The sequence below is a fragment of the Teleopsis dalmanni genome, chromosome X (assembly GCF_002237135.1).
Source record: "Teleopsis dalmanni isolate 2A chromosome X, ASM223713v2, whole genome shotgun sequence".
Taxonomy (NCBI): Eukaryota; Metazoa; Arthropoda; class Insecta; order Diptera; family Diopsidae; genus Teleopsis; species Teleopsis dalmanni.
This window is the reverse complement of record NC_051848.1, coordinates 54,994,194-55,021,237: the sequence shown is the minus strand read 5'-3', so window position 1 is coordinate 55,021,237 and position 27,044 is coordinate 54,994,194. Positions and strand designations below refer to the sequence as shown.

Below are 27,044 nucleotides of genomic sequence, written 5' to 3'. Positions count from 1 at the left end.
GTTTATAACTGTCTTCGTTATAAAGTTGATGGTGTTAAAAAATACATAGCGTTGATGGCTTGATTTTATAGTATTTTTTAATATTTTGTACTATAATTTCATTAGTACTTGGCGAGGTTGTTGACTTTTGACATTATTTAAATATTATATTTATGTTTTTAAAAGTTTTATATTTTTTAAATAATTTGTTTAAAGATGTTCCAAATAATTACAGTCTCAACTTCATTAATTATTTATATACATTCTTTACTAAATTATATTTATAAAACGTTCAAGTAATATCTATGAAGTGATTCAATCCGTCATATTTTTTTTTGTTATATTTTTTTATACATTATTATTCACTTTCAGGAATATTTTTTAACAAAATTATTATTTTATTATATCATAAATTATCAAACTGTTTATTGCTCAATAAAAATAATTATTGTGTATACTTGGACATGAAATGATTATCATTAAATTTTTTTTTATATTATACGTTATTTGTTTTAGTATCTGTTTTTATGATCTGTCTTTATAAATGGAAGTAGTAAATTGCTATGGGAATTAAAGACATATCTTATTCGGCTATACGAATAGAATTTGTTAGAGTAAAGCTGTAGGTACAAAAAAGAACGGAGACGTTATTGATATAACGTTTTTATAATTAATTTATTAAGAAGAAATTTTAGTGGTTTCTGATAAAGAGTTTTGCTTTACACTTAGTTTCATATATATCTGGATACTAGCTTGCATAATCCATAATAAGAAATAAAGAGATATAGACGGGATATATATAAAATAAAAACAGTTGCGTTTTCAGTTTAAAATAATTCCACTTATTAAAAATAAATGTCCAAAATTATAATTTAAGTATAGATAAAAATATACAGGATTAGGCAATTAAAATGTTACTAACTACACGCAGGTATATCTGTCAAACTGATATTGTCAAATACGTGAAATTCATACGAATGACAGCTCTTTATATTGTCTACAAAATATCACATTTAGGTAGCCTAAGATCTGAAAATATCCTAGCGAAGCATCTGACGTATATTCCAAAATGAGCTCAAGATGAAACCTTACAAGTTCCAAAAGATACAAAATCTTTTTTACATACCAAAACAACAAGAGTTATACTCGAAAGAGCAAAAGAATTGTTCTCTGATGAGAAAAATTTCCCAATTGAGTACTTCATGAACTCTTAAAATGATCGTGTTTACTTAACTGAACGCACTGTCAAAAATTTGAGGCTACGAATGGCCATTCAATGGAAATAATTTTCCATCTTAAGTACAGGTATGGGCAGCTATAACCGCCGATGGATGCTCCCCAATCGTTTTATCGAGCCTGCTGCCTGATTTCAAAATTAAAGCGAATATTATTGGGAAAATGGAAAATATTTTGGAAGTTGATTTAGAGCCGTAGGCACGAAAACATTTGCATCGTAGATCATGGACGTTCCGATAAGACTTAGCACCGATTTTGTTATCATAAAGCTTCTGTGAACCAAGAATAGTTAAAAATCACGCTCACACAATGGCTTTTGAATTTGTCAGATGCAAATTTGATGGACTATTCTATCTGAGCAATTTTGGTGAGGTGGAGAACAAGGTGAGCACTGAAAAATATGCCAATATAGATGCATTAAAAAGAGCCATTGTTGAGAAATGGGACCAAATACCGGAAGATCACATTTGTGAAGCAAACAACTAATCTTTTAACCGTTTGAAGGCCATAGTCAAGGTGAAAACAAAAGGTGATATCAAGCTAGAGTGAATGGATTCAATACTGTTAAATATGACAACTAATATTATTCATCATCAAATGCAACACAATTAGTTTATCTTTAAATTATTTTAGTACAATTTGACTTTTAGTCAATAGTAAAAAAATCACAAACATTGGTAGTTTATACTTATCTATCTAAATGTTTACTCAACCGATGGTGGTACAAAAAATGGAAGTAATATACATAATCTGTCGAAAAAATTATAATCGACAGATAATATTAATAATATTAAGAATCGAAGAAATTGATACTATAAAAATAAGATCTTTTATCGTATTGTGCCATATACTCTAACGATAACCGAGAAAATTGTAGAGTTTGATTTTAACTTTGTAGATACATGTTAAGAACATCCCTAAAGGCACTTGTAGAGTATGATTTCCATTGTAACTGATTGATGATACCTAATGCTTTACACATGAGTGAAAAAAAAATGTGATTAAATATTATGAAGTTAATAGAAGGATTAATATAAAGAAAATTACGATTTTTAAAAAGAATAATAAAGTCGAGACAATGCTGACCGTTTTCTTCGTCTAAGGGAATTGTTCAGAGTTACTTCGTCTAAGTACGTCAAACAAAGAGCGCAGAATATTGTTTGAAAAATGTACATCACATGGTCCAGAATTCAATGAGATCGGAAGGAATATCGAAACTCAAGCAGTTGGTTTTTGTTGCACGTTATTATACTGTAGCACACAGTCGTCATATCTATCATCTACCGTATTTACTCATTATGGTTTCATGCAGCATTTGGTTATTCTCCAAGTTGAAAAAGTAGATCGATGCGATGTCATCTCTAAGGACAATCTTTGTAAAATTAGATTTTAAAAATATTTTTAGTATTTGGTGAATTTAATTGAAGAGTATTTTGAGTAAACAAGAATAAAAGTTCATAATAATAAACTTTTTAGGAACTATCTTCTTTGGCTCTGGGACAGACTGTCTATGTAGCTTTCCGTCATATCATTCGCAAAAATGTTGACTAACTTAATATACGATATTCACACTATGTGTGTAAAATTATAAGAAAATATTTGTGGATTACATTTATATATTGTAGTTAATGTAATTGCATATATATTTAAATATTTATAATAAAATTGTTTTTATTTCTATTTCGAATTCAATTCACTCTACAGTTTTGGGACATCAACTTAGTTTATTTTATTTATTAACTATGCCTTCATCATAGAATATGTGCTTTTGTTGCCATTTTTAACATATTTTTATTCGAAATAAATTACAAATGTTAAATAGTAAATAAATTAATCAGGGCATTTTATTTTTTAATGAAATTTAAAAAAAATAAAAACAAACAATTTCTTTGTCAGCAAATTGACTCAGTGAGTTTATTGTTATTTTTCTAATTTTTTATTATTTTACTTAGAACTGCAAGTGAACAGACTGAGATCATTTGAATTATTTTTACACATTTATGTTAAATGTTGATGTGTCGTATTAGTTTAATTAATTATGGGATTGTCAATTAGTCATTAAGCCCGTTGTACACAAGTTAATGTGGAACAGTTATTTTATTAAACCTGAACTTTAATTTTGTAATTTTTCAGCTATTCACACTTTTTGTTACAATGGCAAACTCTCGTATTTATAACAATTAATATACAAAAAATAGCAAAATTGTCTTTTTATTCGAAGTCAATTAAATTGTGGCACTTGCAATTAAAATAAATGATTTCCGTGCTCGTGTTAAAATTGTTAAGCTAAATTAAAAACATAAATTAATTTCATTTTATTTTTTTTCAAATATTTATTTTCTACCCAAAGACCTATTAAATAAAATTGAGATATTATTCTCAACATGAATGTAAGCACAGGACGAGGAACTCAGTAGTCCAGTTCCTTATTCTTAATTAAACTTAAAATTAATTTTAATTTTAACATAGAAATAAATAAATAATAATATTAAACAATTATTTGTTCACAATATTATACTAATATTGTCATATAAGCTCCGTTTCAACTTAAATATGTAATTGTGCCTTAAATTAATTTGATATATTCAAAAATCATAGATCATAGGTTCTACTAAGAATATTAAGAACAAATTTTCCACATATTTTTGTCAACATATTTTTTTTTATTTATAAAACCTAGAGTTTTTCGTTACAACAAACAAATCTGTTTTTTGTAGTCGATATAGATCTGTAAGAGCTCAAGCAAGTACGTCCGAAGCAATATTACTTTCTTTCTTAATAATCTTAATAGTCTTTCAGACTAATTGCAGAAATACATTTTTTTAATTATCAATCTAAACGTTATCCTAAAAATAATAACTTAATGTCAGTAGAGTAACTTAATGTCAGTAGACTCGCAAAAGCATGAACGTTATCACAGAATGGTGAAGCAGCACTGGGAGTGTCCGAGAGAATAATAAGTAAGATCTACTTAAGATTTTTAGTTCTCTGCGAGTTAGCGATGATGACCGCATACGAATGAACCACGACCTGTACAAGCTTTATTACGACATTGATATAATTCAGCTATATATATGGAAAGCAACAGTTGGACTAGAAGTAATCTAAAAAGTGCAAAGACATTCGTTAAATATGAAAGTCTTAACACCACATGAAATTGTATCTTCAAGAAATGCAACAAACAAAGACTATATTAAAGCACACCCACCAAATGCATGGCGAATAATATCGACTGCTGCTACAAGCATGGTGACTCAATTTAGAGTCGATATAAAAATTAATCTCATTCAATCAAATAAAAAAGTTATGAGAGGTCGCCTCTCAAGAAATCGGACAGTTACGAACTCGAACGACTTAACTAACGATTTAAGCTAATGCTTACGACGCCTTCTGACATAATTATATGATAGTATTATATGGTAGTTCCAAGAGAGACTTTCCGTCCGGACATAAGGACATGTTTTTAGTGAGTTAAAGTCCCCCATTGATTTAGGCTTTTGTTGCTTTTGAGTCGTCGTTAATAAATAAAAAAAAAAAAGAAAACACCCATCAAATGAACATACTTGCAAGTTAATTCTTCAAACCATAAGCAGTGGTCTTAAAATTGAATACTAAAAATTCATTGGACAAGACCTTATTGCTGGTTAATTATTGAAGCAACTGCCAGAAAGCAAAATAAACTCAATCAATTCTACATTACTAACCATTTTTATTACTTGTCTTAACTTACTTAATTATAAACTTGAACTTATGTGGTTCCTCCCGAAATTCAATGAGGACTTGTAGACAGACTAAACTAATGATGCTGAAACCGTTGACCAGTGAAGCGATAGAAGTGCTTAGCTATCCGCGGAGCATTTTAAGTTGGCTAACCTCACTGATTACTGGACACTGAAACTTTAAGCGTCACCTTAAAAAAGATAACTCTTGTTGAGGAAGACACTAGCAGAAATAGAGATAGCGTTGCATATATTGTGCCAATATTCAGCACTGGCAAGCAGTAGGATGACTATCTTGGGACACCATTGTGTTGGTGATGACTTTTTAGCTAACCTTAAGCTAAATGAGCTGCGTGCAATAACAAGAGATGTAGTTATGCGAACGGAAGTCACTCTAACTTTAACTCAATAACGACATCCAAGAACCGAATGACAAAAAACGACTCAAGTAATTTCGTGGTCTACTTCGGTTAATCTTTCACTTTAGTGGGGCCATTTGCTAGATAGTGCACTGTCCCAACGGCCCATAATATATAGTTAAAACCCTCTTGAGCGTATAATTCTTTTACATAGAATATATAACTTATACTATTATCTTAAATATGTTGTAACGCCTTGTAAATTAATTATAGTTCATGTGTACGTTTTGATTAGCTTATTTGGAGCTCTTAGATTTCAATTATGAAGTTTTAATGAATTGTTCATCTAAACTAAATTCTAAATTGTTTTTTTAACAAATAAACTTAGCAAGTTTTACAAAAACAGATTTAAACAACATGCGTAGTGTTTTGTTTAACTTCAATACGTACCAGTAAGTAAATCTATTGTTCGACAAAACACCTATAAAGTTATTGAATAGATGAACTTGGCTTGAAAATTTAAAAACAGCTTAAAATCAATTCCGACAGCATAATTACTAGCAAAGCCACAGTATTCCATGGATTAGTTGAAACCTACAGCAAGCTTATCTATGTAGGACATGCTTCTCAATTTAGTTTTACGTTCTTTACTATTCAGTTTCAATTTAACTAAAACTCTTTTATCTGGTACTATGAGAATGTGTGATGTTGAAATGCAATTTACGAGCCTTGCCATAGGTGCGCTTAAGGTATTTGACATAAAGTGTTATCTAAAATTGTTGCAATAATAGTTTTAACAACCTTACCTTTAAAAAGCCAGTCTAAAATTTCCATATAAAAGGCAGCTAAGTTTTCGTTGAATATTTACTTGTGAAAAGGCATTCAAGTTAAACAGTGAGGAACTCTAAAGTATGAAGCGCCGTACTAGAATTTCTGCAGTTTGTATTATTTTGATAATAGGAATAACCCATAGCATTCACGTAAGTTTAATTTCTTTAAATTTTTTTGTTGTTTACATTTATTTTCAATTTATAGTTCATTACTGGCAATGCTGTGCCAATATCAAAATTTAGTCCAGATGCTATCATAGAGAATAATCCAAAATTTGGCAATATATTTAACAGTTTATCTGAATCTCAACGGCAGTTACTGTCGGAAAAATTTAACGATTTTTTACAAAATGGCATACATAATCAACCACAAAAATTCCAAGCTTCCTCAAAATCAGTATTGGGATCTCAATTAAGTAATAAAGCACGACAGAATACAGATCCGAATAACACAACACCAGGCAATAGTACACAAAATATTACATTAACTCTACAGGATTTAATAAATTTGCTTGCTGCACGTCCACAAAACGATGATCAATCCTCTGAAGAGGATTATCTTAGTACGCTGCTATCACTTTTGATTGACCAAGCTTAAGATAATGGATTTCATTATTTTAACCAAAAAAAAATCAAATTACTACATTATGTTCGTTGCTTTTAATATTCTTATTATATTATATTATAATAATATAATATTATTATTTTAATAAAGCATTTACTTTATAATGGATATATGAACCAATTCACTTAAAGTTGTAGACACCCTCAACATCACAGTAACTTCAGATTTGATTAAGTTATATATACATACACATATACGTCGTATAATTATCTAGAGTTTCAATATTATTATTGCCTGAGGTCAGGTCGTTAAGTTATTGGCTTACAAGGTTTAAGTGGGTTGCCTGAGGTCTGGTCGTTAAGTTATTGGCTTACAAGGTTTAAGTGGGTTGCCTGAAGTCTGGTCGTTAAGTTATTGGCTTATAAGGTTTAAGTGCAGCCTTAATTGGATAAATAGTTGAACAATGTTAATAAATTTTTTAAAAGGTATTTTTAAAAAAATTTTGAAGGTATTTTTAATATAAGCTTTAATAAAAATATCATATTGTAAATTTGAATCTATTTTTGGAACGGAACAATCTAAAAATATCCTAACTTTTGTTTTTCACAAAGCAATATATATTACATTATCGCAATTTTATTATGTAGCCATTTAGAATTATTAAATGTATATATAAAAACAGTTCAATATAGTATATATCTCTTTCTTCATGTTATCTATAAGAAACTGTTCGACCTGAAATTTTGATTGACACCTTTATTTAGTTCATTAATAATCTTTTAATAAAATAAAATTCATCGGACCATTTTTCATTAAGTAATCTCTTAAATTGTAAAATATAAAAATAATAAATTGAGTCTTGTACACTTAAACTGTGTGCTGAGCATTAGAAATAATTAAAATCAGAAATATTGGACTTCTACAAATTGGAGTACTTAGAAAATAGAACCTGAGGTTTATCTCTTTTAGTTTTTTGCACATCATCGTCATCTTCATAATAATATGTCTAAAGTATATTTAAAACATAAGCTTGTTTTATAACATCCTTCTCTTTTTCTTTGCCTTTTGTTTTTTGCTTTGGCTTTCTGGTTTCTGATATTCGTTTCTCTAAGATCCTGCCGCAGATTGTCACTCATCTTTTTTATAGTCTTTGTATCACTTTCGTTTAGTTGATTGATTTCAGGGTTTTATCAAAACGATATATCCATTTTCTTGCAATGGAACAAGTATTTTTCGCATTATTGTTTTTTCAAATACTTCTAGTTTGTTTACTTTTCTATCTAATAATCTTCAAGTTTCACACCCGTAAGTTGCTATTGGTTACATTATTTTTTTATATAACATTATCTCTTTTTTCACTAATAGTGATCTTCGATGACATACGATTTTTGGTGAAGAACTAGTTATTAGTAAAAACGAAGAATCACTATATTAGTTATTTATTCTTTTGCGACTGCTAACAATAATATATGTTAATACTAGAAACAGGCATATCTCGTTAAATGGACGTAACCTTGCATTTTGGTAAAGAATATAAAAATTTGATTTAGAAGATTTCTGAGGTGTCTTTTACTGCTTTAAAAGCACATAATATTGTTTATTTTAAAAATGTGTAGAAAAAAACATTATAAAAAATGTATTTTTATTACCTTGCACAAAATTTATTAAAAATAATTTAATTATTTATTAAAAACATATGAAAATTTTTTAGGAAATATTGAATAAGAATGCTTGAATTCATTAAACAGTTTAAATTGATTTTTCTAATTTATGATTAAAGTATATAACTCATAACACTAAAAACTAACTAAAACGTTACTAATCCAATAGTTAATAACTAAGTATGTAGTATAATTCAATATTAAATATTATTATTTTAATATTATTTTTATCAAGGCTTAAAGCTGAAACTATTTATATATCATTTAAACCTCTTGACTCCAGATATATCTTCAGGTCTTTAGTTTTTTCGATCAACCATTGTGAATACTTTTTCAGTCTCTCTTTTTCAAGCATGTCCCTTTCCGCAAGCGCCGAACTCACAATGTTATACAACTCCTGCAGTTCTACAGCAAATTTTGGATTTTCATCCAGCAGTAGAATCGCATAAAAATGTCTATATTTACTTAAATTTTTCCACTGACAATTTTCTTCAATCGAAAGTATTTCATTGTCAATTCCATAGCAATCTGGATCTTCAATTAATTTAAAGCCTTGATTAAACTGAAACGACAAAATGAAATTTAATCTAGTTAATTATAATATTATTAACATAATATATATATTTTGTATTCATAAAATAAAAATTTCATAAAATATTTAACTATTAGATTTTGAATTTATTTATCGACCTCTGTTTTTAATAATGGTTATTATATATTTTTTATCCAGCTATAGATCTCTTTTTATTAAAATTAAAATTCAAAGTTTGTTTAGTTTATTTTAATATATTTTATATTTCGACTCTCCTTGAGATTCATCATCAGGATCGGGATGAGTGCAATATAGACAATAGAATCAAGAGCATGTCGTGTAGATATGGATTTTAGTAATATTAATTTATGTTAGATCCCGATCCTTATGATGACTCTCAAGGAGAGTCGAAATATAGAATATATTAAAAAATATTAAACAAACGTTGAATTTCAATTTTAACAAAAAGAGATCTATAGCTGGATAAAAAATATATAAAAACCATTATTAAAATATTAAAATTAAACATGAAGTTAGGTTTCACTAATCCAAACTTCTGAAAAGTATACATGCAGTTGTTCGGTGCGAAAGGACTGCTGATTTATTTTTCAGTCGTACTTTTATTGAATTATACTTCATACGTATTATACTTTCATAAAAATGTACCGACCAGAATGAGTTTTTTTTTTCTTTAAAACTCTAGACCCCCTTTGCTTCCTTTCTTTTGTGTATTCAAGATAATTGCTTAATATGCGCTATACAGTCATGACATTCAAGTCCAGTTTATTAGTAAATATTATTTTCTGGGTCAATCGTGGTTCTTCGTGAATTTTGGATTGGATTTCAGGGGAGCGATACTTACATTATCACGTGAAAATTTTTCAAAATTCATCCTCTACAAAAAAATGTTTATTGTAGAATGATTGAAACCACTTTAACATGGTCACAAGCCGTTGCCATACGTTCTCCATATGCTATGTGATCCTTATTAAATATTTGTAAAGTTTGCCTTTGCAAAGATTGCCTTGTTTCCATTTTGACAGCTTGTTGTCAAATTTATAATTAAATGGACTTAGTTTAATCCATTCGCCTCCATTCAAAAAATTGTTCATAAGAAATGTATAATATTTATATGTAAAATATGATATATTGATATCTGTGTGATCTCATTAACAATATATAAAAATAAAGATTGAAAGCATTAAAAGTAACAACAAATGCGATGATCCACGATTTTTTGACCGCAAACTCACCAGCAAAAGGTGAAACAATACTTTTTTGTTAAGCGAATACCTATGATCCAGGCCATTGTTTGCTAAAGTATAGCCAATGTATGAAGCTAATTTCGAATCGTGGACATAACATGGTAGTTTTGTATAAAAAATGGATGTTACTGAAGTATATTGGAGATGAACAGTTAATATTGCCAAGACGCACTATAGACTTGTTAGTCAATTGAGGTGTCGTCTTCTTTTTCGATATACAATACGGACGATCTATAGTTCGCTAATTCTGCCCATAGACGCTATCACAGACTAGTGTGCTAGCACTATGAGCATTCAAGTGAAAAAATTTTAAGATGTTTGGCCCTCTCCGAGTCGGCGCCGTCGACAACGAGCTGTATGATGTTTATTACGGCATTGACATTGTTTAGGGAATTAACATTTAGCTTCTTCGCTGGCTTGGTCAACTCTTCCGGATAGTTAGCGAAAAATTTTTTAGTGATTATATATAATTTATTGTAAAATTAAAATTTAATTTGAATATATTAAATGTTATTAAATATTTGTAATATATATAATTCTATTATACACATATTTCATGCTTTTTACATGTTTTCAATATATTATGAGAAATCTCTTGAGATTCCGAGAAATGCTGACAAATTGTGAAAAATTGTCTATAGATATTTTTAGAAAATGCTGTTTTATTTTAATATTATTTATATATTTTTTTTTTCTTAAGTTATTTTTTTCGTAATTTAATAACTAACATATTTGAAAGATATATTGAAACTAACTAGGAATTGTGATTAAATTTTCGTCAATCCACTTATATAGTCAACGTTTGATATAAGATAAAAATTATATATTTTTTAATATGTTATGCACACTTACATCTTGTAATAATAATGCACTCAAAATAAAGATTTTCCATTTAATCGTCATTTTGTTATATGAAAGATTTATATATGATTTAAGAGACAGAATTATCTGAGCTCGCTCGTAGTCGTGCTGAAACTGATTCAGATTTAACTTTTGAAATATGTGTTATCGTTTCTTTATTGATTGAATATTACTATATAAAAATTATTTTTATTGGTGTTTACTTAGTAGTCTATTCTCACAATGGAAAATATTGCGTACATTTTTTATTATATAGTCCTGACCGAAGTATTGGAGCGCTACATTGATTATAAATAACATGCAACAAAAAAAGAGCTCGTTGCTTATCGATAAATCTATATAATATTGTAAATTAAAAATTTCTCCTAGTAAAGTTAAGCCATTGGATCTCTCTTAGCCACGGCTCCGAATCGTTGCACAAAGAGTCCATCGGTCTACGCATGTAACATTGTACAAGGCAGTTCAATATAACCTACCATACTATATTGTTTATACATATCTTCCAACATAAAGTTTAGTTATATTACTGTGTTTATGTTCGAAAAAATAAATCAGAAATCATGACGAATAAATTTTTATCTAAGATTTAATATATATGTTTATGTTTTTAATATAAAAATTTATTTTATTGTATATAAGAAAAAAGTTTGTGCACAAGAAATATAAACAAAATCTTATCTGACAATCGAAAGGTCTTTCATTTGGTCTTCTGAAAGATCCTAAACAGCTTTCAGTCTTACACAAGACCGCTGCCAGAATACGAAAGATCTTTTAAACGATTTTTCGCAAGATTTTTGAGTGTGGTGAGTTCAAAGATCGTTACCAGAATTGCCCTGTTAATATAACTACACTAAAACCTTTCTAAGGCATTAACAATATCGACTGATTTTATACAAAAATTTTTAAATTTTTGTAAAATAAGAAAAAAATAAAATTTATAGTAGAACGCAGTTTAAAAGCAAAACTCTTATCAGTAAATAAGCAAGATTTATATATTATGCACTTAAAAAAATTTAACTTTAATACAGATCATAGTGCAAAATAATACAAATAATATGTACATACATATGTGCATCTTATAAATTTTAATGAAACATAAAGACTTTACATCATTTGAACAATTATTGCATAAATGCATTGCTGTTGCAATCATTTTCAAGCATTTTGTATGACAGAATCACCGAGAATTTAATTCTTTTTGCAATACCAAATATTATTAGTTTTCTATAACTGAAATTATTTCAAAACTGATTCTTCAATTTCACAAATCTATTTCTACAAAAATGTGAAAATATCGGAATCCATCTCAATGTATAGAGTTCTCAGGTTTGCAGTCTTCAATAATCTTTAATCGATCCTGAGTTTAGAGTTTAACTAAGCTCAAGCACAACTTTTACTTTAAACATCCATATGTTTATGACTGTAATTAGGAACTGATACAGTGGGAGAGGGGAATTACTTTACTCCCCCCAGGAGGAAAAATATTTGCACAGAAAAACAGTAGGTATATTCTTTTCACATGAATGCTCCAATAAAACACTTGTTGTTTAAAAATTATCATACAAAACCTAAACAAAACTCGCTTAAATAAGCCCACTTTCCTGAAAGTGCTTAATGAACAAGCCTTTCGCACTACTATTAAGCCAAAGAACTTTTTTATAAAACTTAACCCCAAATTTGTACAAAAATTTGTTGCTTGTCATATGTTTACTGGTTTAGGCAGTGATGCCAAATTATACTTAAGCACTAAAAGTTGTTCTATTGGAGCATTTATGTCAAAAGAACACACGTAATATAAGTATAACAAATGTCACATACACATTCCCACACATCTTCGTCATTAGTTCATCATACTTTCGTGGGGGATGTTATCACAAAGGCCATCTTCAGATTTTAAAATATAGTTCCGGCAACATTTTTAAAAAGGGGAGAGGGCGATGTTGGTTAACAACAAATATGTTTACCTATAAATATAAGCAATTTTGTGTTTTAATACGAGTCTATAAAGGTTTCAGTTTTCTTTTTCATATAATGTGGTTCATGTATTAAAGAAAGTGGGCTGTGATGTCTTTACTATTCTGAACTCAGGGTCACACTTCTCCCGCCAGAATATTCTTCACAATTTTGGTAATAATACTGTATACTTTTTAAATTTTATTTAGTTAATGAGTAAAAATCATTTTTTGTTCAGTATATATTTTTTAGACATTCGGAAAAATGTATCTTCTTTTGTTACCACTCTTTCATTGCTAACAGTGCATATCAAATAATTTATTGAAGTTATTCTTATTTATTAAAGTGGTTCAATTATAGTAGTATATAAATATAATGATTAAATAATAATAACAAAGTCTTATTAATTGTCAGTGGCTCTTCCTTGCGCTGGTCTTTCAGACCACCAATACCGTTTTATGTACCGTTGTTTATCTCATCGAAAATATTGTGCTGTAGCACCGCAATATAGTATCGTGCAGGTCACTAACCTTATACCATTTTAATGCTACATATTATTTATTATTTATGCTACATAACAACACTTTTTTAATTTGTGCAATGAAAAAATGTATATATATCATTTGACTTGCAGGTGATATATTCAGATATGTTAATATAGTAATTGTCAAAGAAAGAAAGTAATTACCGAAAATTTGATTAAAAGAATTTGAAAAGTTTTAAATATAACTTATAGGTATAATATAATTCTATTTATGTTAAAAATTCAATAAAACAGTTGCTGTGGTTTCTTAATTCCAAGTTTATTATAATCAACTTTTAGTTAGTTAGTTTGTTTCAACACACGTTTTAGAGGTCTTTTCAATCAATTGTTAGATTTGTTCTAGTATTTTAGTATATTCTTGTAATTATCCAATGCATGGTATTTCTTCTGCCGAAATGATTTATCTAACACTTATGTACCCTTGATTGAGTTACCTAAAGAGGGCAACAAACCGTTTTCTTCCCAACAATTTTTTCTAGTTTACAAATATTACTGAGACATTCTGATTTAACTGCTATTAATCACCACTGATTGTTGCTTTAATAGATTATTGTTATCGATTTCAATTACATCGCATTTATTTCAAAAATTCGACTACATCACCTTTTGCCTATATTTCACAGTCTTCCCTGTACACTTTCTTTGAATCTGGTTCACATACTCCATCAATTCAACGGAATCTTTATGTGTGGTGTGTGGTAAAGAATCCATCTTTGAACTGCAATAATAAATAGAAGCAGAAAGTCTAATAATATTTGTAGATATTTTGCTGAAAAAACTCCAAATATAATCTAAAATCTTCAAGCGATCAAAGATTGTCTATAGTAAGCAAAATTTTGTGAAAAATAAAATTATTGCTACATAGAATGCTTATCGTTTCAATATGCCCGCGTATTTCCATACTGTCGTTTAACAAAATAATGTCTTCGACGATTTATGTCTTTACTACCTTTATTCGACATCCAAAATGATGTTAATCGTTTCTGTTTTTATGGATATAATTACCTGATTATAAACACTCGAGAACACTGATACTATGAACATTATCTCATATGGACTTGGTTTCTTTTGGTGTCCAATCTTCCATATCTCAATGCTTAATCATTGTATCAGATCATTTAATAGATAATTGTTTCATTTTCAGCAGAAAATATTGAATATTACCCCATGGGCCCATACAGACTATATAGTTTAATTACTAACATTTTTCGTTTTGCGAATATAAAATGTTGTCACATTACCTTTATGTCAAGCTGCTTACGAGGGTTACTATTAATATTTTGAGCATTGGTAATATTTATTGTTATCAGGTGTTATTTGACGTTTCCAGACGAAAGTTTGACATTATTAAACATAACCTATACCTTAGACTTTTTGTCAGAAGAGCGTTACGAGTATTTGTGTTATTTGCAGTAATTTGTAAATTGAGTGTTCGTAAAAAAATGGAATTAACGCGAGAAAATTTTTGTGCAATAATTTATTACGACTTTAGATGTAAATTGTCAAGACAAGAGTATATGGATCTTATGCTCCATTCTCCATTCTTTGCCTCTTTGAAATACTGGTACAACGATTCTAAACGTGATTTTCCAAAATTACAAAACATCGATGCTGCGCAAAAACTGAAACTCGTAATGCAAGATCGTCATGCGACATACTGTGAGATTAAGGTTGAGGTGGAACTCTAGGTGTTATAACAGATATAATTTTAGTCCCGAAACTATAGTAAAGTAATCACGTTTACACACCATAACTAATTCTTATTATATTTTGATAGATTTTAATTTAATTGATGGCACAAAACAAATAAAGCTAAAATATATAATAGGTATGTGGTATTCAATAAAAAACCACCCTTCATATCTCGTATGGGTTAGTTACTTCTAATTATTTCACTTTAAAATAGTGGAATTAGTATAATAATAAAAGAATTGATAGTCTTCCGAATTACTAGATTTCCGTGAAAGTAAAATCTGTCGATTATCTTAGTTTTCCATTTACTTTTCCGGAGTCTTATTCGATGATATATAAAAGAATGTCTTTGGCATTGTAGAAGTTGAACTCAGTGGACTTGCACTAAGTGAATCAAAAGTGACGACTTCAATAGCTACATCTGGATTAGATAGCTGATGTAACTGAATATCCTTTACATTATTGTGAATGAAAAGTACTGAAAGGTACTGTGAGTTTAAGAAGATGTCTAATTCCATATTAAATATATGAATATATTATTAGTTAGCCCAACACGATGAATCGACATAACAATATGCATATGTCCACAGTTTGGTATAAATGGAATTAATTAACTTTGTCGTTGAAATAAGCTTTCAGATATAAGCTTATATTTACAAATATATAAGAACTTAAGATCAATCCTTATAATGTAAATTCGAAAGTATTGCTGCAAAAAAATATTAATAAGTAAAAAGATTTTATCTAAGTGATAAGTACGAATATTTTATTTTCGGATAAACCAAATTTATTTTTTTTTTATGTTAAAATACTTTATTGTTAAAATAAATTTTATTTCCAATGTACTTTCTTAGTATTTAATATATACAAATAAGTTAATGTATTTCTTTTATTTATAAGAACAAACTCTTATCGTTTAATTAAGCAAGTAATGAATGTTGCTCCGTCTAATTGCATTCTTCTCTTCGAAAGTACTTATAAATTGAATTACAATAATATATATTTAAAAATAAATTATGTATTAATAGCACATAATATTGCTATTTTTAGGTCATTAGTTTGAAAAATCTATTTTAGTAAAGACTATGATTATTATAAAAATCAATAAGGAGGCGCATTCTATCTTTATCTTTATTCTCATTAAGTGACTTAATTATCAGTTTGTTGAGTCATTTTGTTTTGATTATAAGAATACTTACACTTATATATGAGAATATGTATGAAAGAATTAACTATAAACAGTCAATTTATTCTTTATATGGTTAGGTTAGGTTATACCGGCGATACAAGGGGGATCCACTTAGGCCTATAGGCACATTGTGACACCTAATTATTTAGAACCCATGGGCTAAAACCATCCAAAACCTTTAATAAAGCTTATGATATTCTTTATATATATAACAATATAATTTCTTGTACGTTTTTCAATTTTATAAATATTTTATTAAATAAATAAAAAAAAATTTTTTAGAAGTAAGAACCAACCTAATTAAAAACTCACCACTTCTTTTAAATTATTTAACCGTTGTTCCATAATATTACCCGTAATATCAAGTGAAGTCATTAGGAAAAAAAATTTAAAAACCAATAGCTCAATAGGCCAACGTCAAAGAAAATGATTTCTAATTCTGCCAAGTGGAATATCGAAAAAATACTTGCGCTAAGTATCTTAGGTTAGACTTAAGTGCTGAATCTGGTTACCTTACAGGACATTGCTAACCATGGTATCACTTAAATAAGTTGTAGCTTTCCGAAACTTCTGCATGTCATTTTTATGAAATAGACATCGAAAGCTTAGAGCATATTCCTTATGAATGTCTAACTTTTACTGACAAAGACCTCACCACTTATGTGGTATTAATACGCCTTCACTTTATTTATGGAACAGCAACCCTTAAGTTTTGCCAAAAACTTATAAAAAGCTTGAACAAACAGGGTTAACGAGGTAAAGATAGACACAATACTATTAACAGTAATGATAATAATAAGTTAATGATTTGTGTTGCAAATCAAGGCTCTAAGTTTTTTGGCGTGAACTTCCTAGCAGAAAACTCTTCCTCTTATATCTCGCATATTGTATAATCTATGCATATTTGCTTTCTTTATGCATAAAGCTTAAAATTGAACTCAGATTTAAAAACGCAGGTATGTTATATCGAGACTCTAAGTTTCTTGGCGTGAACTTCCTAGCAGACAACTCTTCCTCTTATATCTCGCATATTGTATAATCTATGCATATTTGCTTTCTTTATGCATAAAGCTTAAAATTGATCTCAGATTTAAAAACGCAGGTATGTTATATCAAGACTCTAAGTTTCTTGGCGTGAACTTCCTAGCAGACAACTCTTCCTCTTTTATCTCGCATATTGTATAATCTATGCATATTTGCTTTCTTTATGCATAAAGCTTAAAATTGATCTCAGATTTAAAAACGCAGGTATGTTATATCAAGACTCTAAGTTTCTTGGCGTGAACTTCCTAGCAGACAACTCTTCCTCTTTTATCTCTCATATTGTATAATCTATGCACATTTGCTTTCTTTATGCATAAAGCTTAAAATTGATCTCAGATTTAAAAACGCAGGTATGTTATACCGAGACTCTAAGTTTTTTGACGTGAACTTCCTAGCAGACAACTCTTCCTCTTTTATCTCTCATATTGTATAATCTATGCACATTTGCTTTCTTGAAGCATAAATATCTGAAAACTCTTTTTAATTATTTGCAAATTGTTGAACATTAAAATTTGTGTCGCTCTCGTACAGCAAATAGGCATACACAAGCTTCTAACCAATTACACTTGACATTCTGCTAAATACGAAACTATGCCAAAAATTAAATGAAAGCCTATTAAAAAACGCACGATTTTATAATTAAAAATTTCGAATAGCAGTGAAGACAAATTTTAGTAAAAATGGCAAAAAGTAATAATAAATCAAGCAAAAATGAGACTGAACGCTAACCATCAGACCAGCAGACCAACAGACATATTGGCATAGTATGAAGTTCCAGCCTATTTGACTTGTACACCATTGGTGTCCACAGAGGCAGCTAATCATTAAAATTGGCGTTTAGTAGTGACACTTAAAATAATTCGCATAATCATGGCGCCGCTTGATTACATTTTCTCTGGCATATAATTTTATGAAGGCATATTTGCATGCACATGTCATCATGATGAATCAATTCTCCATTTAGGCATATGCTATGCCACAACTATGAATCGCAGTTCTGCAAAGGCAGCAGCGGCAAACATGCGAGCATTTTCTAATGGAAATAGTTTAGGAGTTTCTAGTTCTGTGTCACATACGCCAGGGTTCATCATATGCCAATATACAAGTTTATTTTATTTATTAAAATTTGTCACATTAGAGTTATTCACTTATTCACTTAACAACTTGTGTCAATTTTAGAAGGTCAGACGTTTTTAGTTCGATTTCAAAATTAGAATAAATACTATTAATATTTTCTATCTTTGACTTTTTACAGAAACACAGCCACTGGTAGGCGTTATTTGAGTAACCAATGCATTGGCGTCTACAAACGTTATCATCTCTGCAACAATGAGGTATATACTTTTACATTTTTCAGAAACCTAAAGATTATTTTTAACACTTTTTTATTCTTTTCTAGCCTTGTCCGTTACCCCAGAAAGACTTTCGAGCTGAGCAATGTACAGCTTATAATGAACTCGCTTTTCAAGGTCAGAAATATACCTGGGAACCGTATCTAAAAGGTAATAAGAAAAAAAACCAAAAGCTAGAAAATGATCTATTTATAACAATTGATTCTTTTATATTATACAGTTTGGTTCAAAAGTTTTGAAAGTAAAAATGAAAAACTGTGCATTTTTTTAAAAAATTAGTATGTTCCTGTTTCAGTTCAAGATCATGGTAGTAGTTCCAGGTCTCATCCATAATTATAAAACGACGAAAAAATCGGTTTTATTCTGTTACATTTTTGAATTGTCAACGAATGAGGCACTAACTTTCCGAATACCTTCTTCATACGTAATTCTTCTTTTAAATATAGACTACATGTTCGTTCGAAATGTCTATGGTATCAGAAATTTCACGCTTAGTCAAACTTTGAGCTCTGCAAACAATGTCACAGACTTTCTTAATGATTGCTAATGTTGTTGCACTTTTGGGACGTTCACTACGTGGTTCATCACCAACGCTTATAAGCCCACGTTTACACTCTCAACGATGCTCAGCTGAAAATGAAGGAGCAGATTGTTTTAACACATTCACCATTTTTGTATGAATTTCTGTGGCTGATAAACCTTCTAAAACAATGAATTTTATCATTGTGCGATATTCGGTTTTTCCCATATCCCCTTATACATTAATATTAGCTTTTTGTGTGCGTTTTTTGATTGAAAAGTATCTTCAATCTGAAAGAAAGGCTTTCGTGATAAAATCAAGAAATAGGATGTGAAAAATATTTTGCATAAGAAATTAATTAGGAAAGAAATTTTCGTTAATTGTATATTAAAAAGTATGTAAATTCAAATTAAAATATTTAATTAAAATTTAATAGGTAGAAGAATTAAATATGTTTTAAGTAAAGTAATAAAATAGAAAAAATCAGACTTTTTTACGAGTAATTTTGTTAATACTCGTAACTATAGTTCATCAGTCTCTGTTGGAAATATTTATTTGATTTTAATTTGAGATCAATTATATATGCATTCAGAAATATTTAAAAATTTATCTTTTCTGATTTGAATTTGTTCATCTGCAGACGATGCTGAATGCGAGTTAAACTGCAAACCATTGGGCATGAAATACTTCGCCACATTGAACGCAACTGTTATCGATGGAACTCCATGTTTTCGGCCGGCGGAATTTTATCGCTCAAACTATCGTGACCGGGCTATGTGCATCGGCGGCATTTGCAAGGTAAATGAAACTACTTTTCTCAATTAAATATTTTTTTTAAGTTTCTTATGTACGAGTAATTGTAAGTAAATGAAGAAATAATTCACTTACTTTTTATATGTGAATTTATCAATAAATTTTGAAACTTTGCTTGACTACAAGTAGTTCAATTCAAATATCTTCTTAAATTACGTATTAATTGCTGTAATCAAATTTTACTAAAGAATTAAATATCAAATAATCATGTTATATGATTTGAAATCAAAAATAATAGTAATTCTTCAAGGTATTAACAAAACTTTATTTTGGTGACAAAAATATTCGTAATACTTGGTACAATATATTTCGATGGATGCATATTACAAAAGCTTACTCAGACCCGGAATATTCACCAACAACTTGGTGCAATATATTTCGATGGATGTATGTTACAAGAGTCTACTCACACCCGGAATATTGACCGAAAACTTGGTACAATATATTTCCATGGATGCATTGTACAAAAGTCTCAGACCCGGAATATTGATCGAAAACTTGGTACAATATATATCAATGGATATATATTACAAGAGTCTAATCAAACCGGAAATATTGACCGCAAACTTTATACAATATATTTCTATGGATGTATATTACAAGAGTTTACTTAGACCGGAATTATGTTATGACAAATGGAAAATTCACATAGTGAGCACATTAGTCATTACAGATTATTGTTGAGTAGTTAGACCCCTGTAGTGGAGTACTCATTGAATATAGCTATCAATATGAGCGTACAAAACAGATTTCTCTAGACAAAGGATTAATACTATAGCATCTTTCTACTTTGAAAAACTGAAAGATATACATAAAGCTGACGAAATAAAATTACATAGATTTATTATTAAAATTCAATGGCTGTTTGCGAATATGAGTTATATATATGGTACCTAAATTAAAATTGGAATAAAATTTAAACTGCCAACAATAAAAAACATAATTTATATTACGGAAGAGTATTATAAGTAAAAAACACTGCTTTTAAATATTTCAGTATTAGCTGATCATTTCCATCATTCATGATCACACCGCCCTAACAAAATTAAAGTTTCTTCTAGTAACTTCTTCTAGACAATACAGTCAGTATACAGTTAGTGGTGGTTCCCTAACATCTCTAATATTCAGATTATATTTATATTTTGCATTATAAATTCAAACGTTTTTGTGGTTCTCTTCCCTTCTTATCTCCGATAATATGTGTCTTTATTATATTTTTGCATTCTACAGACATGACCTGATGATAAATATGACGTATAGCCACAATTTTATTAATATTTTCACCATAGGTTCTTTAGCAAAATGACATCCATAGTTTCTACTCTGGGCGGATACCCATCCACTCTTCTTTTCTCACATGAACATGAACATCTAATATCATTTTTAGTAGGCTTTCACGCATAAAACGTTTTAATCTATTACACATGTAGCTGGCGAAAATACTTTTCGGCTTCATCACTTATAGATTGAAAAGTGGAGGTGTACTTCTTTTACTATTGTATCAGATATATTATATGTCTCTTAAAATATGCTGATATGTATCATCGCAAGTAAAGAAATAGAACAAAACAGCTTTCTACCACGAATTATAAATGATAAGAAATTTTTTGAAAGACTTTTGTGCCAGAATTGCTAAAATCTTACAAATGGTTTTATGGTCGATCTTATAAAGATCTTACTTAAGATTTTTAATTTTAATTTTTATTATAAAATGAGACATAGCAGTTGCTGTTGACATTTCGGTGATTGTTTTAATACTGACGAGTGAAAAATGTTTGCCAAAATTATAATGACTGTATTGATGTGTAATAGCATGCGACGACAAAGAAATCTGACAAACATATCTCATGTGTAATACGTGCTTAAAATCTTGTAAATCGTCTTATGTTCGAAGACCTGTTAGTGTAATTGTCGTATTAACAATGGTTTTTTCGAGAGTAAACCAATTCATATATTCGAAATATTCGTGAGGAAATTCGAAAATTATTGTATTTGGAATATTTTTTCTCGCAGAAGTTTCTCGAAGTAACTGTCTCTTCCTCGTTATGGTTCGGCAGATTTCGGCAGTTTTCCGATAGTTTTTGGGTAAAGAAAAGTAGTATAGTAAATCGATGGAATATTTTGTATTACGCGGAGTTTTCGAGTTCTGTTGTTAATGTAGTTTTTCTCTGCAAGACTCGCACTAATAAAACAAATTTCGTTCCTTCCTACACGATCTATTTTCAAACTCTTTGAACGCTTTTCACTAAAGTGAGGTAACCTCTGCGCACAGTCGCTACTGTGCGTTAGTTGAATACATAAATTATGTTGCATACTTATAGGCAGCACTATATTCATATTTTACATACAAGCGTTCTTTTGCTTTACTGTTATTAGCATTTATGTTAAACAGCAGAATGGCTGTAACAGACTCTATTAGACACTGAAATTATGTTTATTGTTAATACATTTATAATGTAAACCTTACACTTAACAATTTTTTTGTTAAAATTTGTTTTCGCAGTCGATTGTGCGATTTCTGGAATTCATAAAAAAAACTTGCCGAAAAATAATGTCTTCACACTTGCAGAAATCTATAAAAAAATGTAAAGCAAATGTTAAAAAAAGTTTAAAAAATGTAAAATTGGTGTAAGTGGCTTTGTGGCTTTGATCTTAAATGGTTTAAAATGCATTTTCGCATCGAAGTTCAATACGCCAGTCTTTTAAGTGCAAAAATAGACATAATGAATCAACAAGTTTTTAGGAACTCAACCGATTGTATTTCTTTAGCCTTTCAGGAAACAAAATATTCAAAATTTTCTGTTACAGTTGCTGTGATAAATTCGACGTTAACTTAATTATAATGTATTTAAAAATAGTGTATTACATTTCAAATATATATAGTCAAAATATGTCTATATTGTGTGACACTGTTACGATTAATACAATAAAAAAAAACATAGTTTGATATTACGCCGTATAGTGAGCAATTTACATAATATTTTCGTATCATATTTTTTTATATTATATTTACTATATAAACAAATTAATAATAAATATTGTTTATAGTAAGGCAATTTTGATTCAAATCAAATAAACCTGCCCCACGGACTTTGATATCACAATATGCCTATCTACTTCTAGAAGTTGAGAGAGCTGCGTTGTTTGTCTCTAGTATTTATGACACATCTTTCATAAGGCGAAAACATGATAAGAAACGCAATATATATATACATAATACTAAAAAAATCTTCAGCACTAACTGTATTAAGGTTCTAGGTGGTTTTATACCCTGAATTATTTCTATACGTACGGCAACACAATAGGCCTAAGTGGATCTCCTACAGATCGCCGGTATAACCTTACGTAACTAAACTAATTGCATTAATCGACTAGAAAGAGACCGAATCTTTTTAACTTCAAATTGACTATTTTCTAATTAGGCTCTGTTCAGTATGACTGTACGGTACTTTGTGCAGAAACTTAGCATCTGACAGTCCAAATTTTATAAAACTCTTTCAGATTTCATCCTTCGATTTCTCTTATCCAACCGTTAAAAAAAATGCGCTATTTTAGAAGTTCGATTTAGAGTCGCACTAATTTTAGCAGCACTTTTTGTCAATTGGTTTTATTTGCTCCACAATATGTGCACTAAAAACCTTTAAAGTTCTTAAGATTTGGACTGTATATTGTACCGTTGAAATGTCTACAGATTCATATGATAGAAATGGTCTGACTAATAGAGTTTTACGTATAGGTATTCTGGATAAGCTGATTATACACCTTTATTTTTGCAGATAGCTCCGAAATGACTAACAGAATAGAAGTCGTGTCTGTTTACGTCTCATGGTAAGCATTTATGTTGTAACACCACTCCTCTTTTAAAAGGGGTACTAAACCATTTTTCCTTTAGTAAAACGTGGAGTAAAGCAGTTCATGTTATGTGCACTTATTTTATCTATTAAGCTATAATTAAAAATTATGCGAATATCTGTTGTCAAATTTATCTGTCGGTAATGGGCGATAGTTAGGGTGCTATTTTTAAAATATTGATTGGAGTAGTCTCTAACTCTGCCTGCATTATACTTAAATACGAACAAATTTACTGATTTTTGAATGTGTTTCTTATATGAAAGGGATATACAAGAAAGGTTTGTTTCAGATCCGATGAGACTGATTTTATAATCATTTAAGAGTTTATTTAGTAATCACCAATTTGAGCAACCTTGCTTGCTCTTTCGATGAGACCTGACGTTCAATATAAAGACTTTTTATATGTTTTTTTTAAATAAAGTTAGTGTTAACAATTTATTTTATTGAAAAGGAATTATTGACATTGACTTTGTTTGAGAGAAGCTCAGAAAAAGTGCTGCCAAAAATTATCTGAATATTTTATAGTGATTGTAGGCCAAAGATCGTCAAGAATGTCGAGCGCCAAATATTGGTTTCTGTTACATATATATACACAATTACACAAATCCATGATGACTATATAGATTCTTGATCAATATAACCTATAACTGTATACGAATACTGGTTACTTTCCAAACTTCGATGAAAGATTCACCTATTGGTGGTAGAAGTAGATCTTGTCGATACCAGCCCGGTCATTCAAGGTCTCCGACCAACATTCTAAAGACAATTCCTTTCGATGAGTATTAAATATATTAACAAAAGTTTGTTGAATATTTTCAGCCTTGTGTTGATTCGGAAGAAGAATATTTTAATTAAAGACGAAAAGAAAATCAGAATAATAAAAGCTTTATATTTTTATACATAAGTATCATATATACTTATACAAGTAAGTATATCATATATACAAGTAAATATGTAGAAAGTATCTAATAAGACAAAATATCTTAGAAGTCCTCAAACATCGTGACAGAGAAAAATTCTTAGTGAGACTGGCAAATCGATTAACGGACTATGTTAATTAGTATATGACAGATCAAACTGAAAATTATTCGCTGAAGTAGTGGATTTCTAAAACGAATGGAATAAAACTATAATAATGATTTAATCTGGATATAAATAGTGTTGGAACTCCTTTATTATTTTCTTTAATTGTTTTTTGTACACTTTAATTTATATTTCATATTTCTAGTTCTCAAACATTTTGTGCTGATATATAGTAAGTCCATTTAGCAATGAATTTATATAGTTCCGCAAAAAAAAAAAAATAATTTTAAATTAAAATATTTATGATGAACGTTGCCAATCGCTGAGCATTCACAAGTGCAATTTATGCAGTTTTCTTATAAAATATCTTCGCATTCACTTCCATCACAACTTGCTGTTTTCAATTAGTAATTTTTTTTTTTTTTGTGTTAAATATTATTTTACACATAACATTTCAATAAATCACTTTTCATTTCACTTTAGGCAGATTCATCTGTAAAAGAAAGTGTTCAGCTATTTAAGGAAGTAACACGCATAATGTGACCTATATTTGGCTAGTGTAGGGAGTACGAGCTCTCAGCTGTAGACCGCAAAATGTTTTATTGCATCAGCATTGCGATATACTGTCGCATCGCTATGAATCCAATCCATCTCGGATATATCTCGCAGATGTGTAAATATGCATAGAATGCGGTTCATAATCGGCAATACAATGTTCACGCACATAAGCGCCTTTGCTGTGAATTAAAAGTAACAACTGCATGAAAACTAAGTCATGAAAATAAGCAACTCATGTTGTTTTTGTGGTTTGAGAAATTTTCCTACGATAAAAATATACATAAAAAAGATAGGCTTATATTTATATTCACAAATTTATAAAGCACCGCAAATGTTTATTTATTTACTTATTTTAAAAAGTTAAACAGGGGCGAGACAGCATAGGTTTGTGTGGTATGGACGGTATAAAAACGTATGCAGTGTCATTGACTATGTCGTATTGACTTAGTCAATATTTTCACATCCTTCACCAATTAATTAAATATAAAATAGGCATTTTATAAAAATCAAATAGTTATTTTCTTACAATCTCCAAAATTTTTGCACCATCAACTACTTCCTGTGTTTCTGTCTAGGACTGCAGACAAAGCGACTACACTGTCCTGGGGATCGCTTTTGCACTGATCTGAAAGAGATAACGAAACCAAAGTTATCAGATTTCCTCAACTTCATCTGAAAAATTAAATGGTTTAACAAGAATAGTACAGGAAGATAACAAAGGTTAGCAACACGTCTCTCCCGACAAAATCTTTGAGGGCATCCCAATGAGCAATATATGCCTCCGATTGCAAGTGCTGATAAATGTCAACACGTGCCTTCTCAATCTAACCTAACCTTCACACTTCTATTATTTAAAGTATTACAAGAACTGTTTAATAAGTCGATAATATAAGTGCATTAAATAAGTTTGAAGTTTGAGTCTAGGTTATTTCATCGATTTGGGGAATTCGGGAGTGTTTAATGAGAATAAAAAAGTTTTGTGTTGTTTAAGCACAAATCATTGAAGAAGAAAGTTTGACTAGCAATACAGGGACTGCACTGTAGTGTTGTATGATCCAGATACTATATGGTTCATCTAGTTTCGTTTCGGTGGTATGAGCACCGCAGATGTTTAGCAGCCAAGACACCCTTTATTCTTTCGTTTGCAGTAAGCGGAAACCATCAAAAGCCACAGTGTGAGACTTGAACCGATTAAAAGCAGTTTTTGAAAAATGAATAAAGAAGATTTCCACAGCTATGTGGAAACTTTATTCCAGTAATCAAGACAGAAAAATGTGAGCAAGAGGCTTAATATCTAGTGGACAAGGTTTATCTAAGCCCGAAGCCATAAGCGTAGCGCAGATAGATGTAGAAGATCCGAGCACCGCATTATCGAGTCATAACGTGAATTAATGGAGGAAGGTGCGGGCCTTTGAAGCGTATGGACGAAGTTTGAAGGGGGTGCTGGGAGCGTCTGAGCGAAGTTTGTGCAGCCGGGTGAGGTGTCATCGAGCG

The 27,044-nt window shown here is 29.6% G+C and overlaps 2 protein-coding genes across 2 annotated transcripts in view; one reads left to right on the top strand and one right to left on the bottom strand.

Moving 5' to 3' along the window:
* Positions 1–27,044, top strand: part of LOC119688156 (thrombospondin type-1 domain-containing protein 4) — a 126,394-nt gene that overhangs the window by 41,625 nt on the left and 57,725 nt on the right. Inside the window, exons 4-6 of the mRNA XM_038102818.1 lie at positions 18,685–18,763; positions 18,829–18,931; positions 19,942–20,099. Coding sequence (XP_037958746.1) covers positions 18,685–18,763; positions 18,829–18,931; positions 19,942–20,099 — 340 coding nt within the window. The remainder of the gene's footprint in view (positions 1–18,684; positions 18,764–18,828; positions 18,932–19,941; positions 20,100–27,044) is intronic.
* Positions 8,411–11,142, bottom strand: LOC119688158. The gene is made up of 2 exons (XM_038102821.1): positions 10,999–11,142; positions 8,411–8,911 (listed from the first exon to the last, which is right to left on the bottom strand). Exons 1-2 carry the CDS (start codon positions 11,047–11,049, stop codon positions 8,603–8,605), a joined length of 360 nt encoding a protein of 119 aa, XP_037958749.1. The 5' UTR covers positions 11,050–11,142; the 3' UTR covers positions 8,411–8,602.

Excerpts from the sequence above, each read along its gene's own strand:
- LOC119688158 (XM_038102821.1), bottom strand. The coding sequence starts at position 11,049 with ATGACGATTAAATGGAAAATCTTTATTTTGAGTGCATTATTATTACAA. Across the intron at positions 8,912-10,998 it reads GTGCATTATTATTACAAGAT|TTTAATCAAGGCTTTAAATT; the intron begins GTAAGTGTGCAT and ends TTGTCGTTTCAG.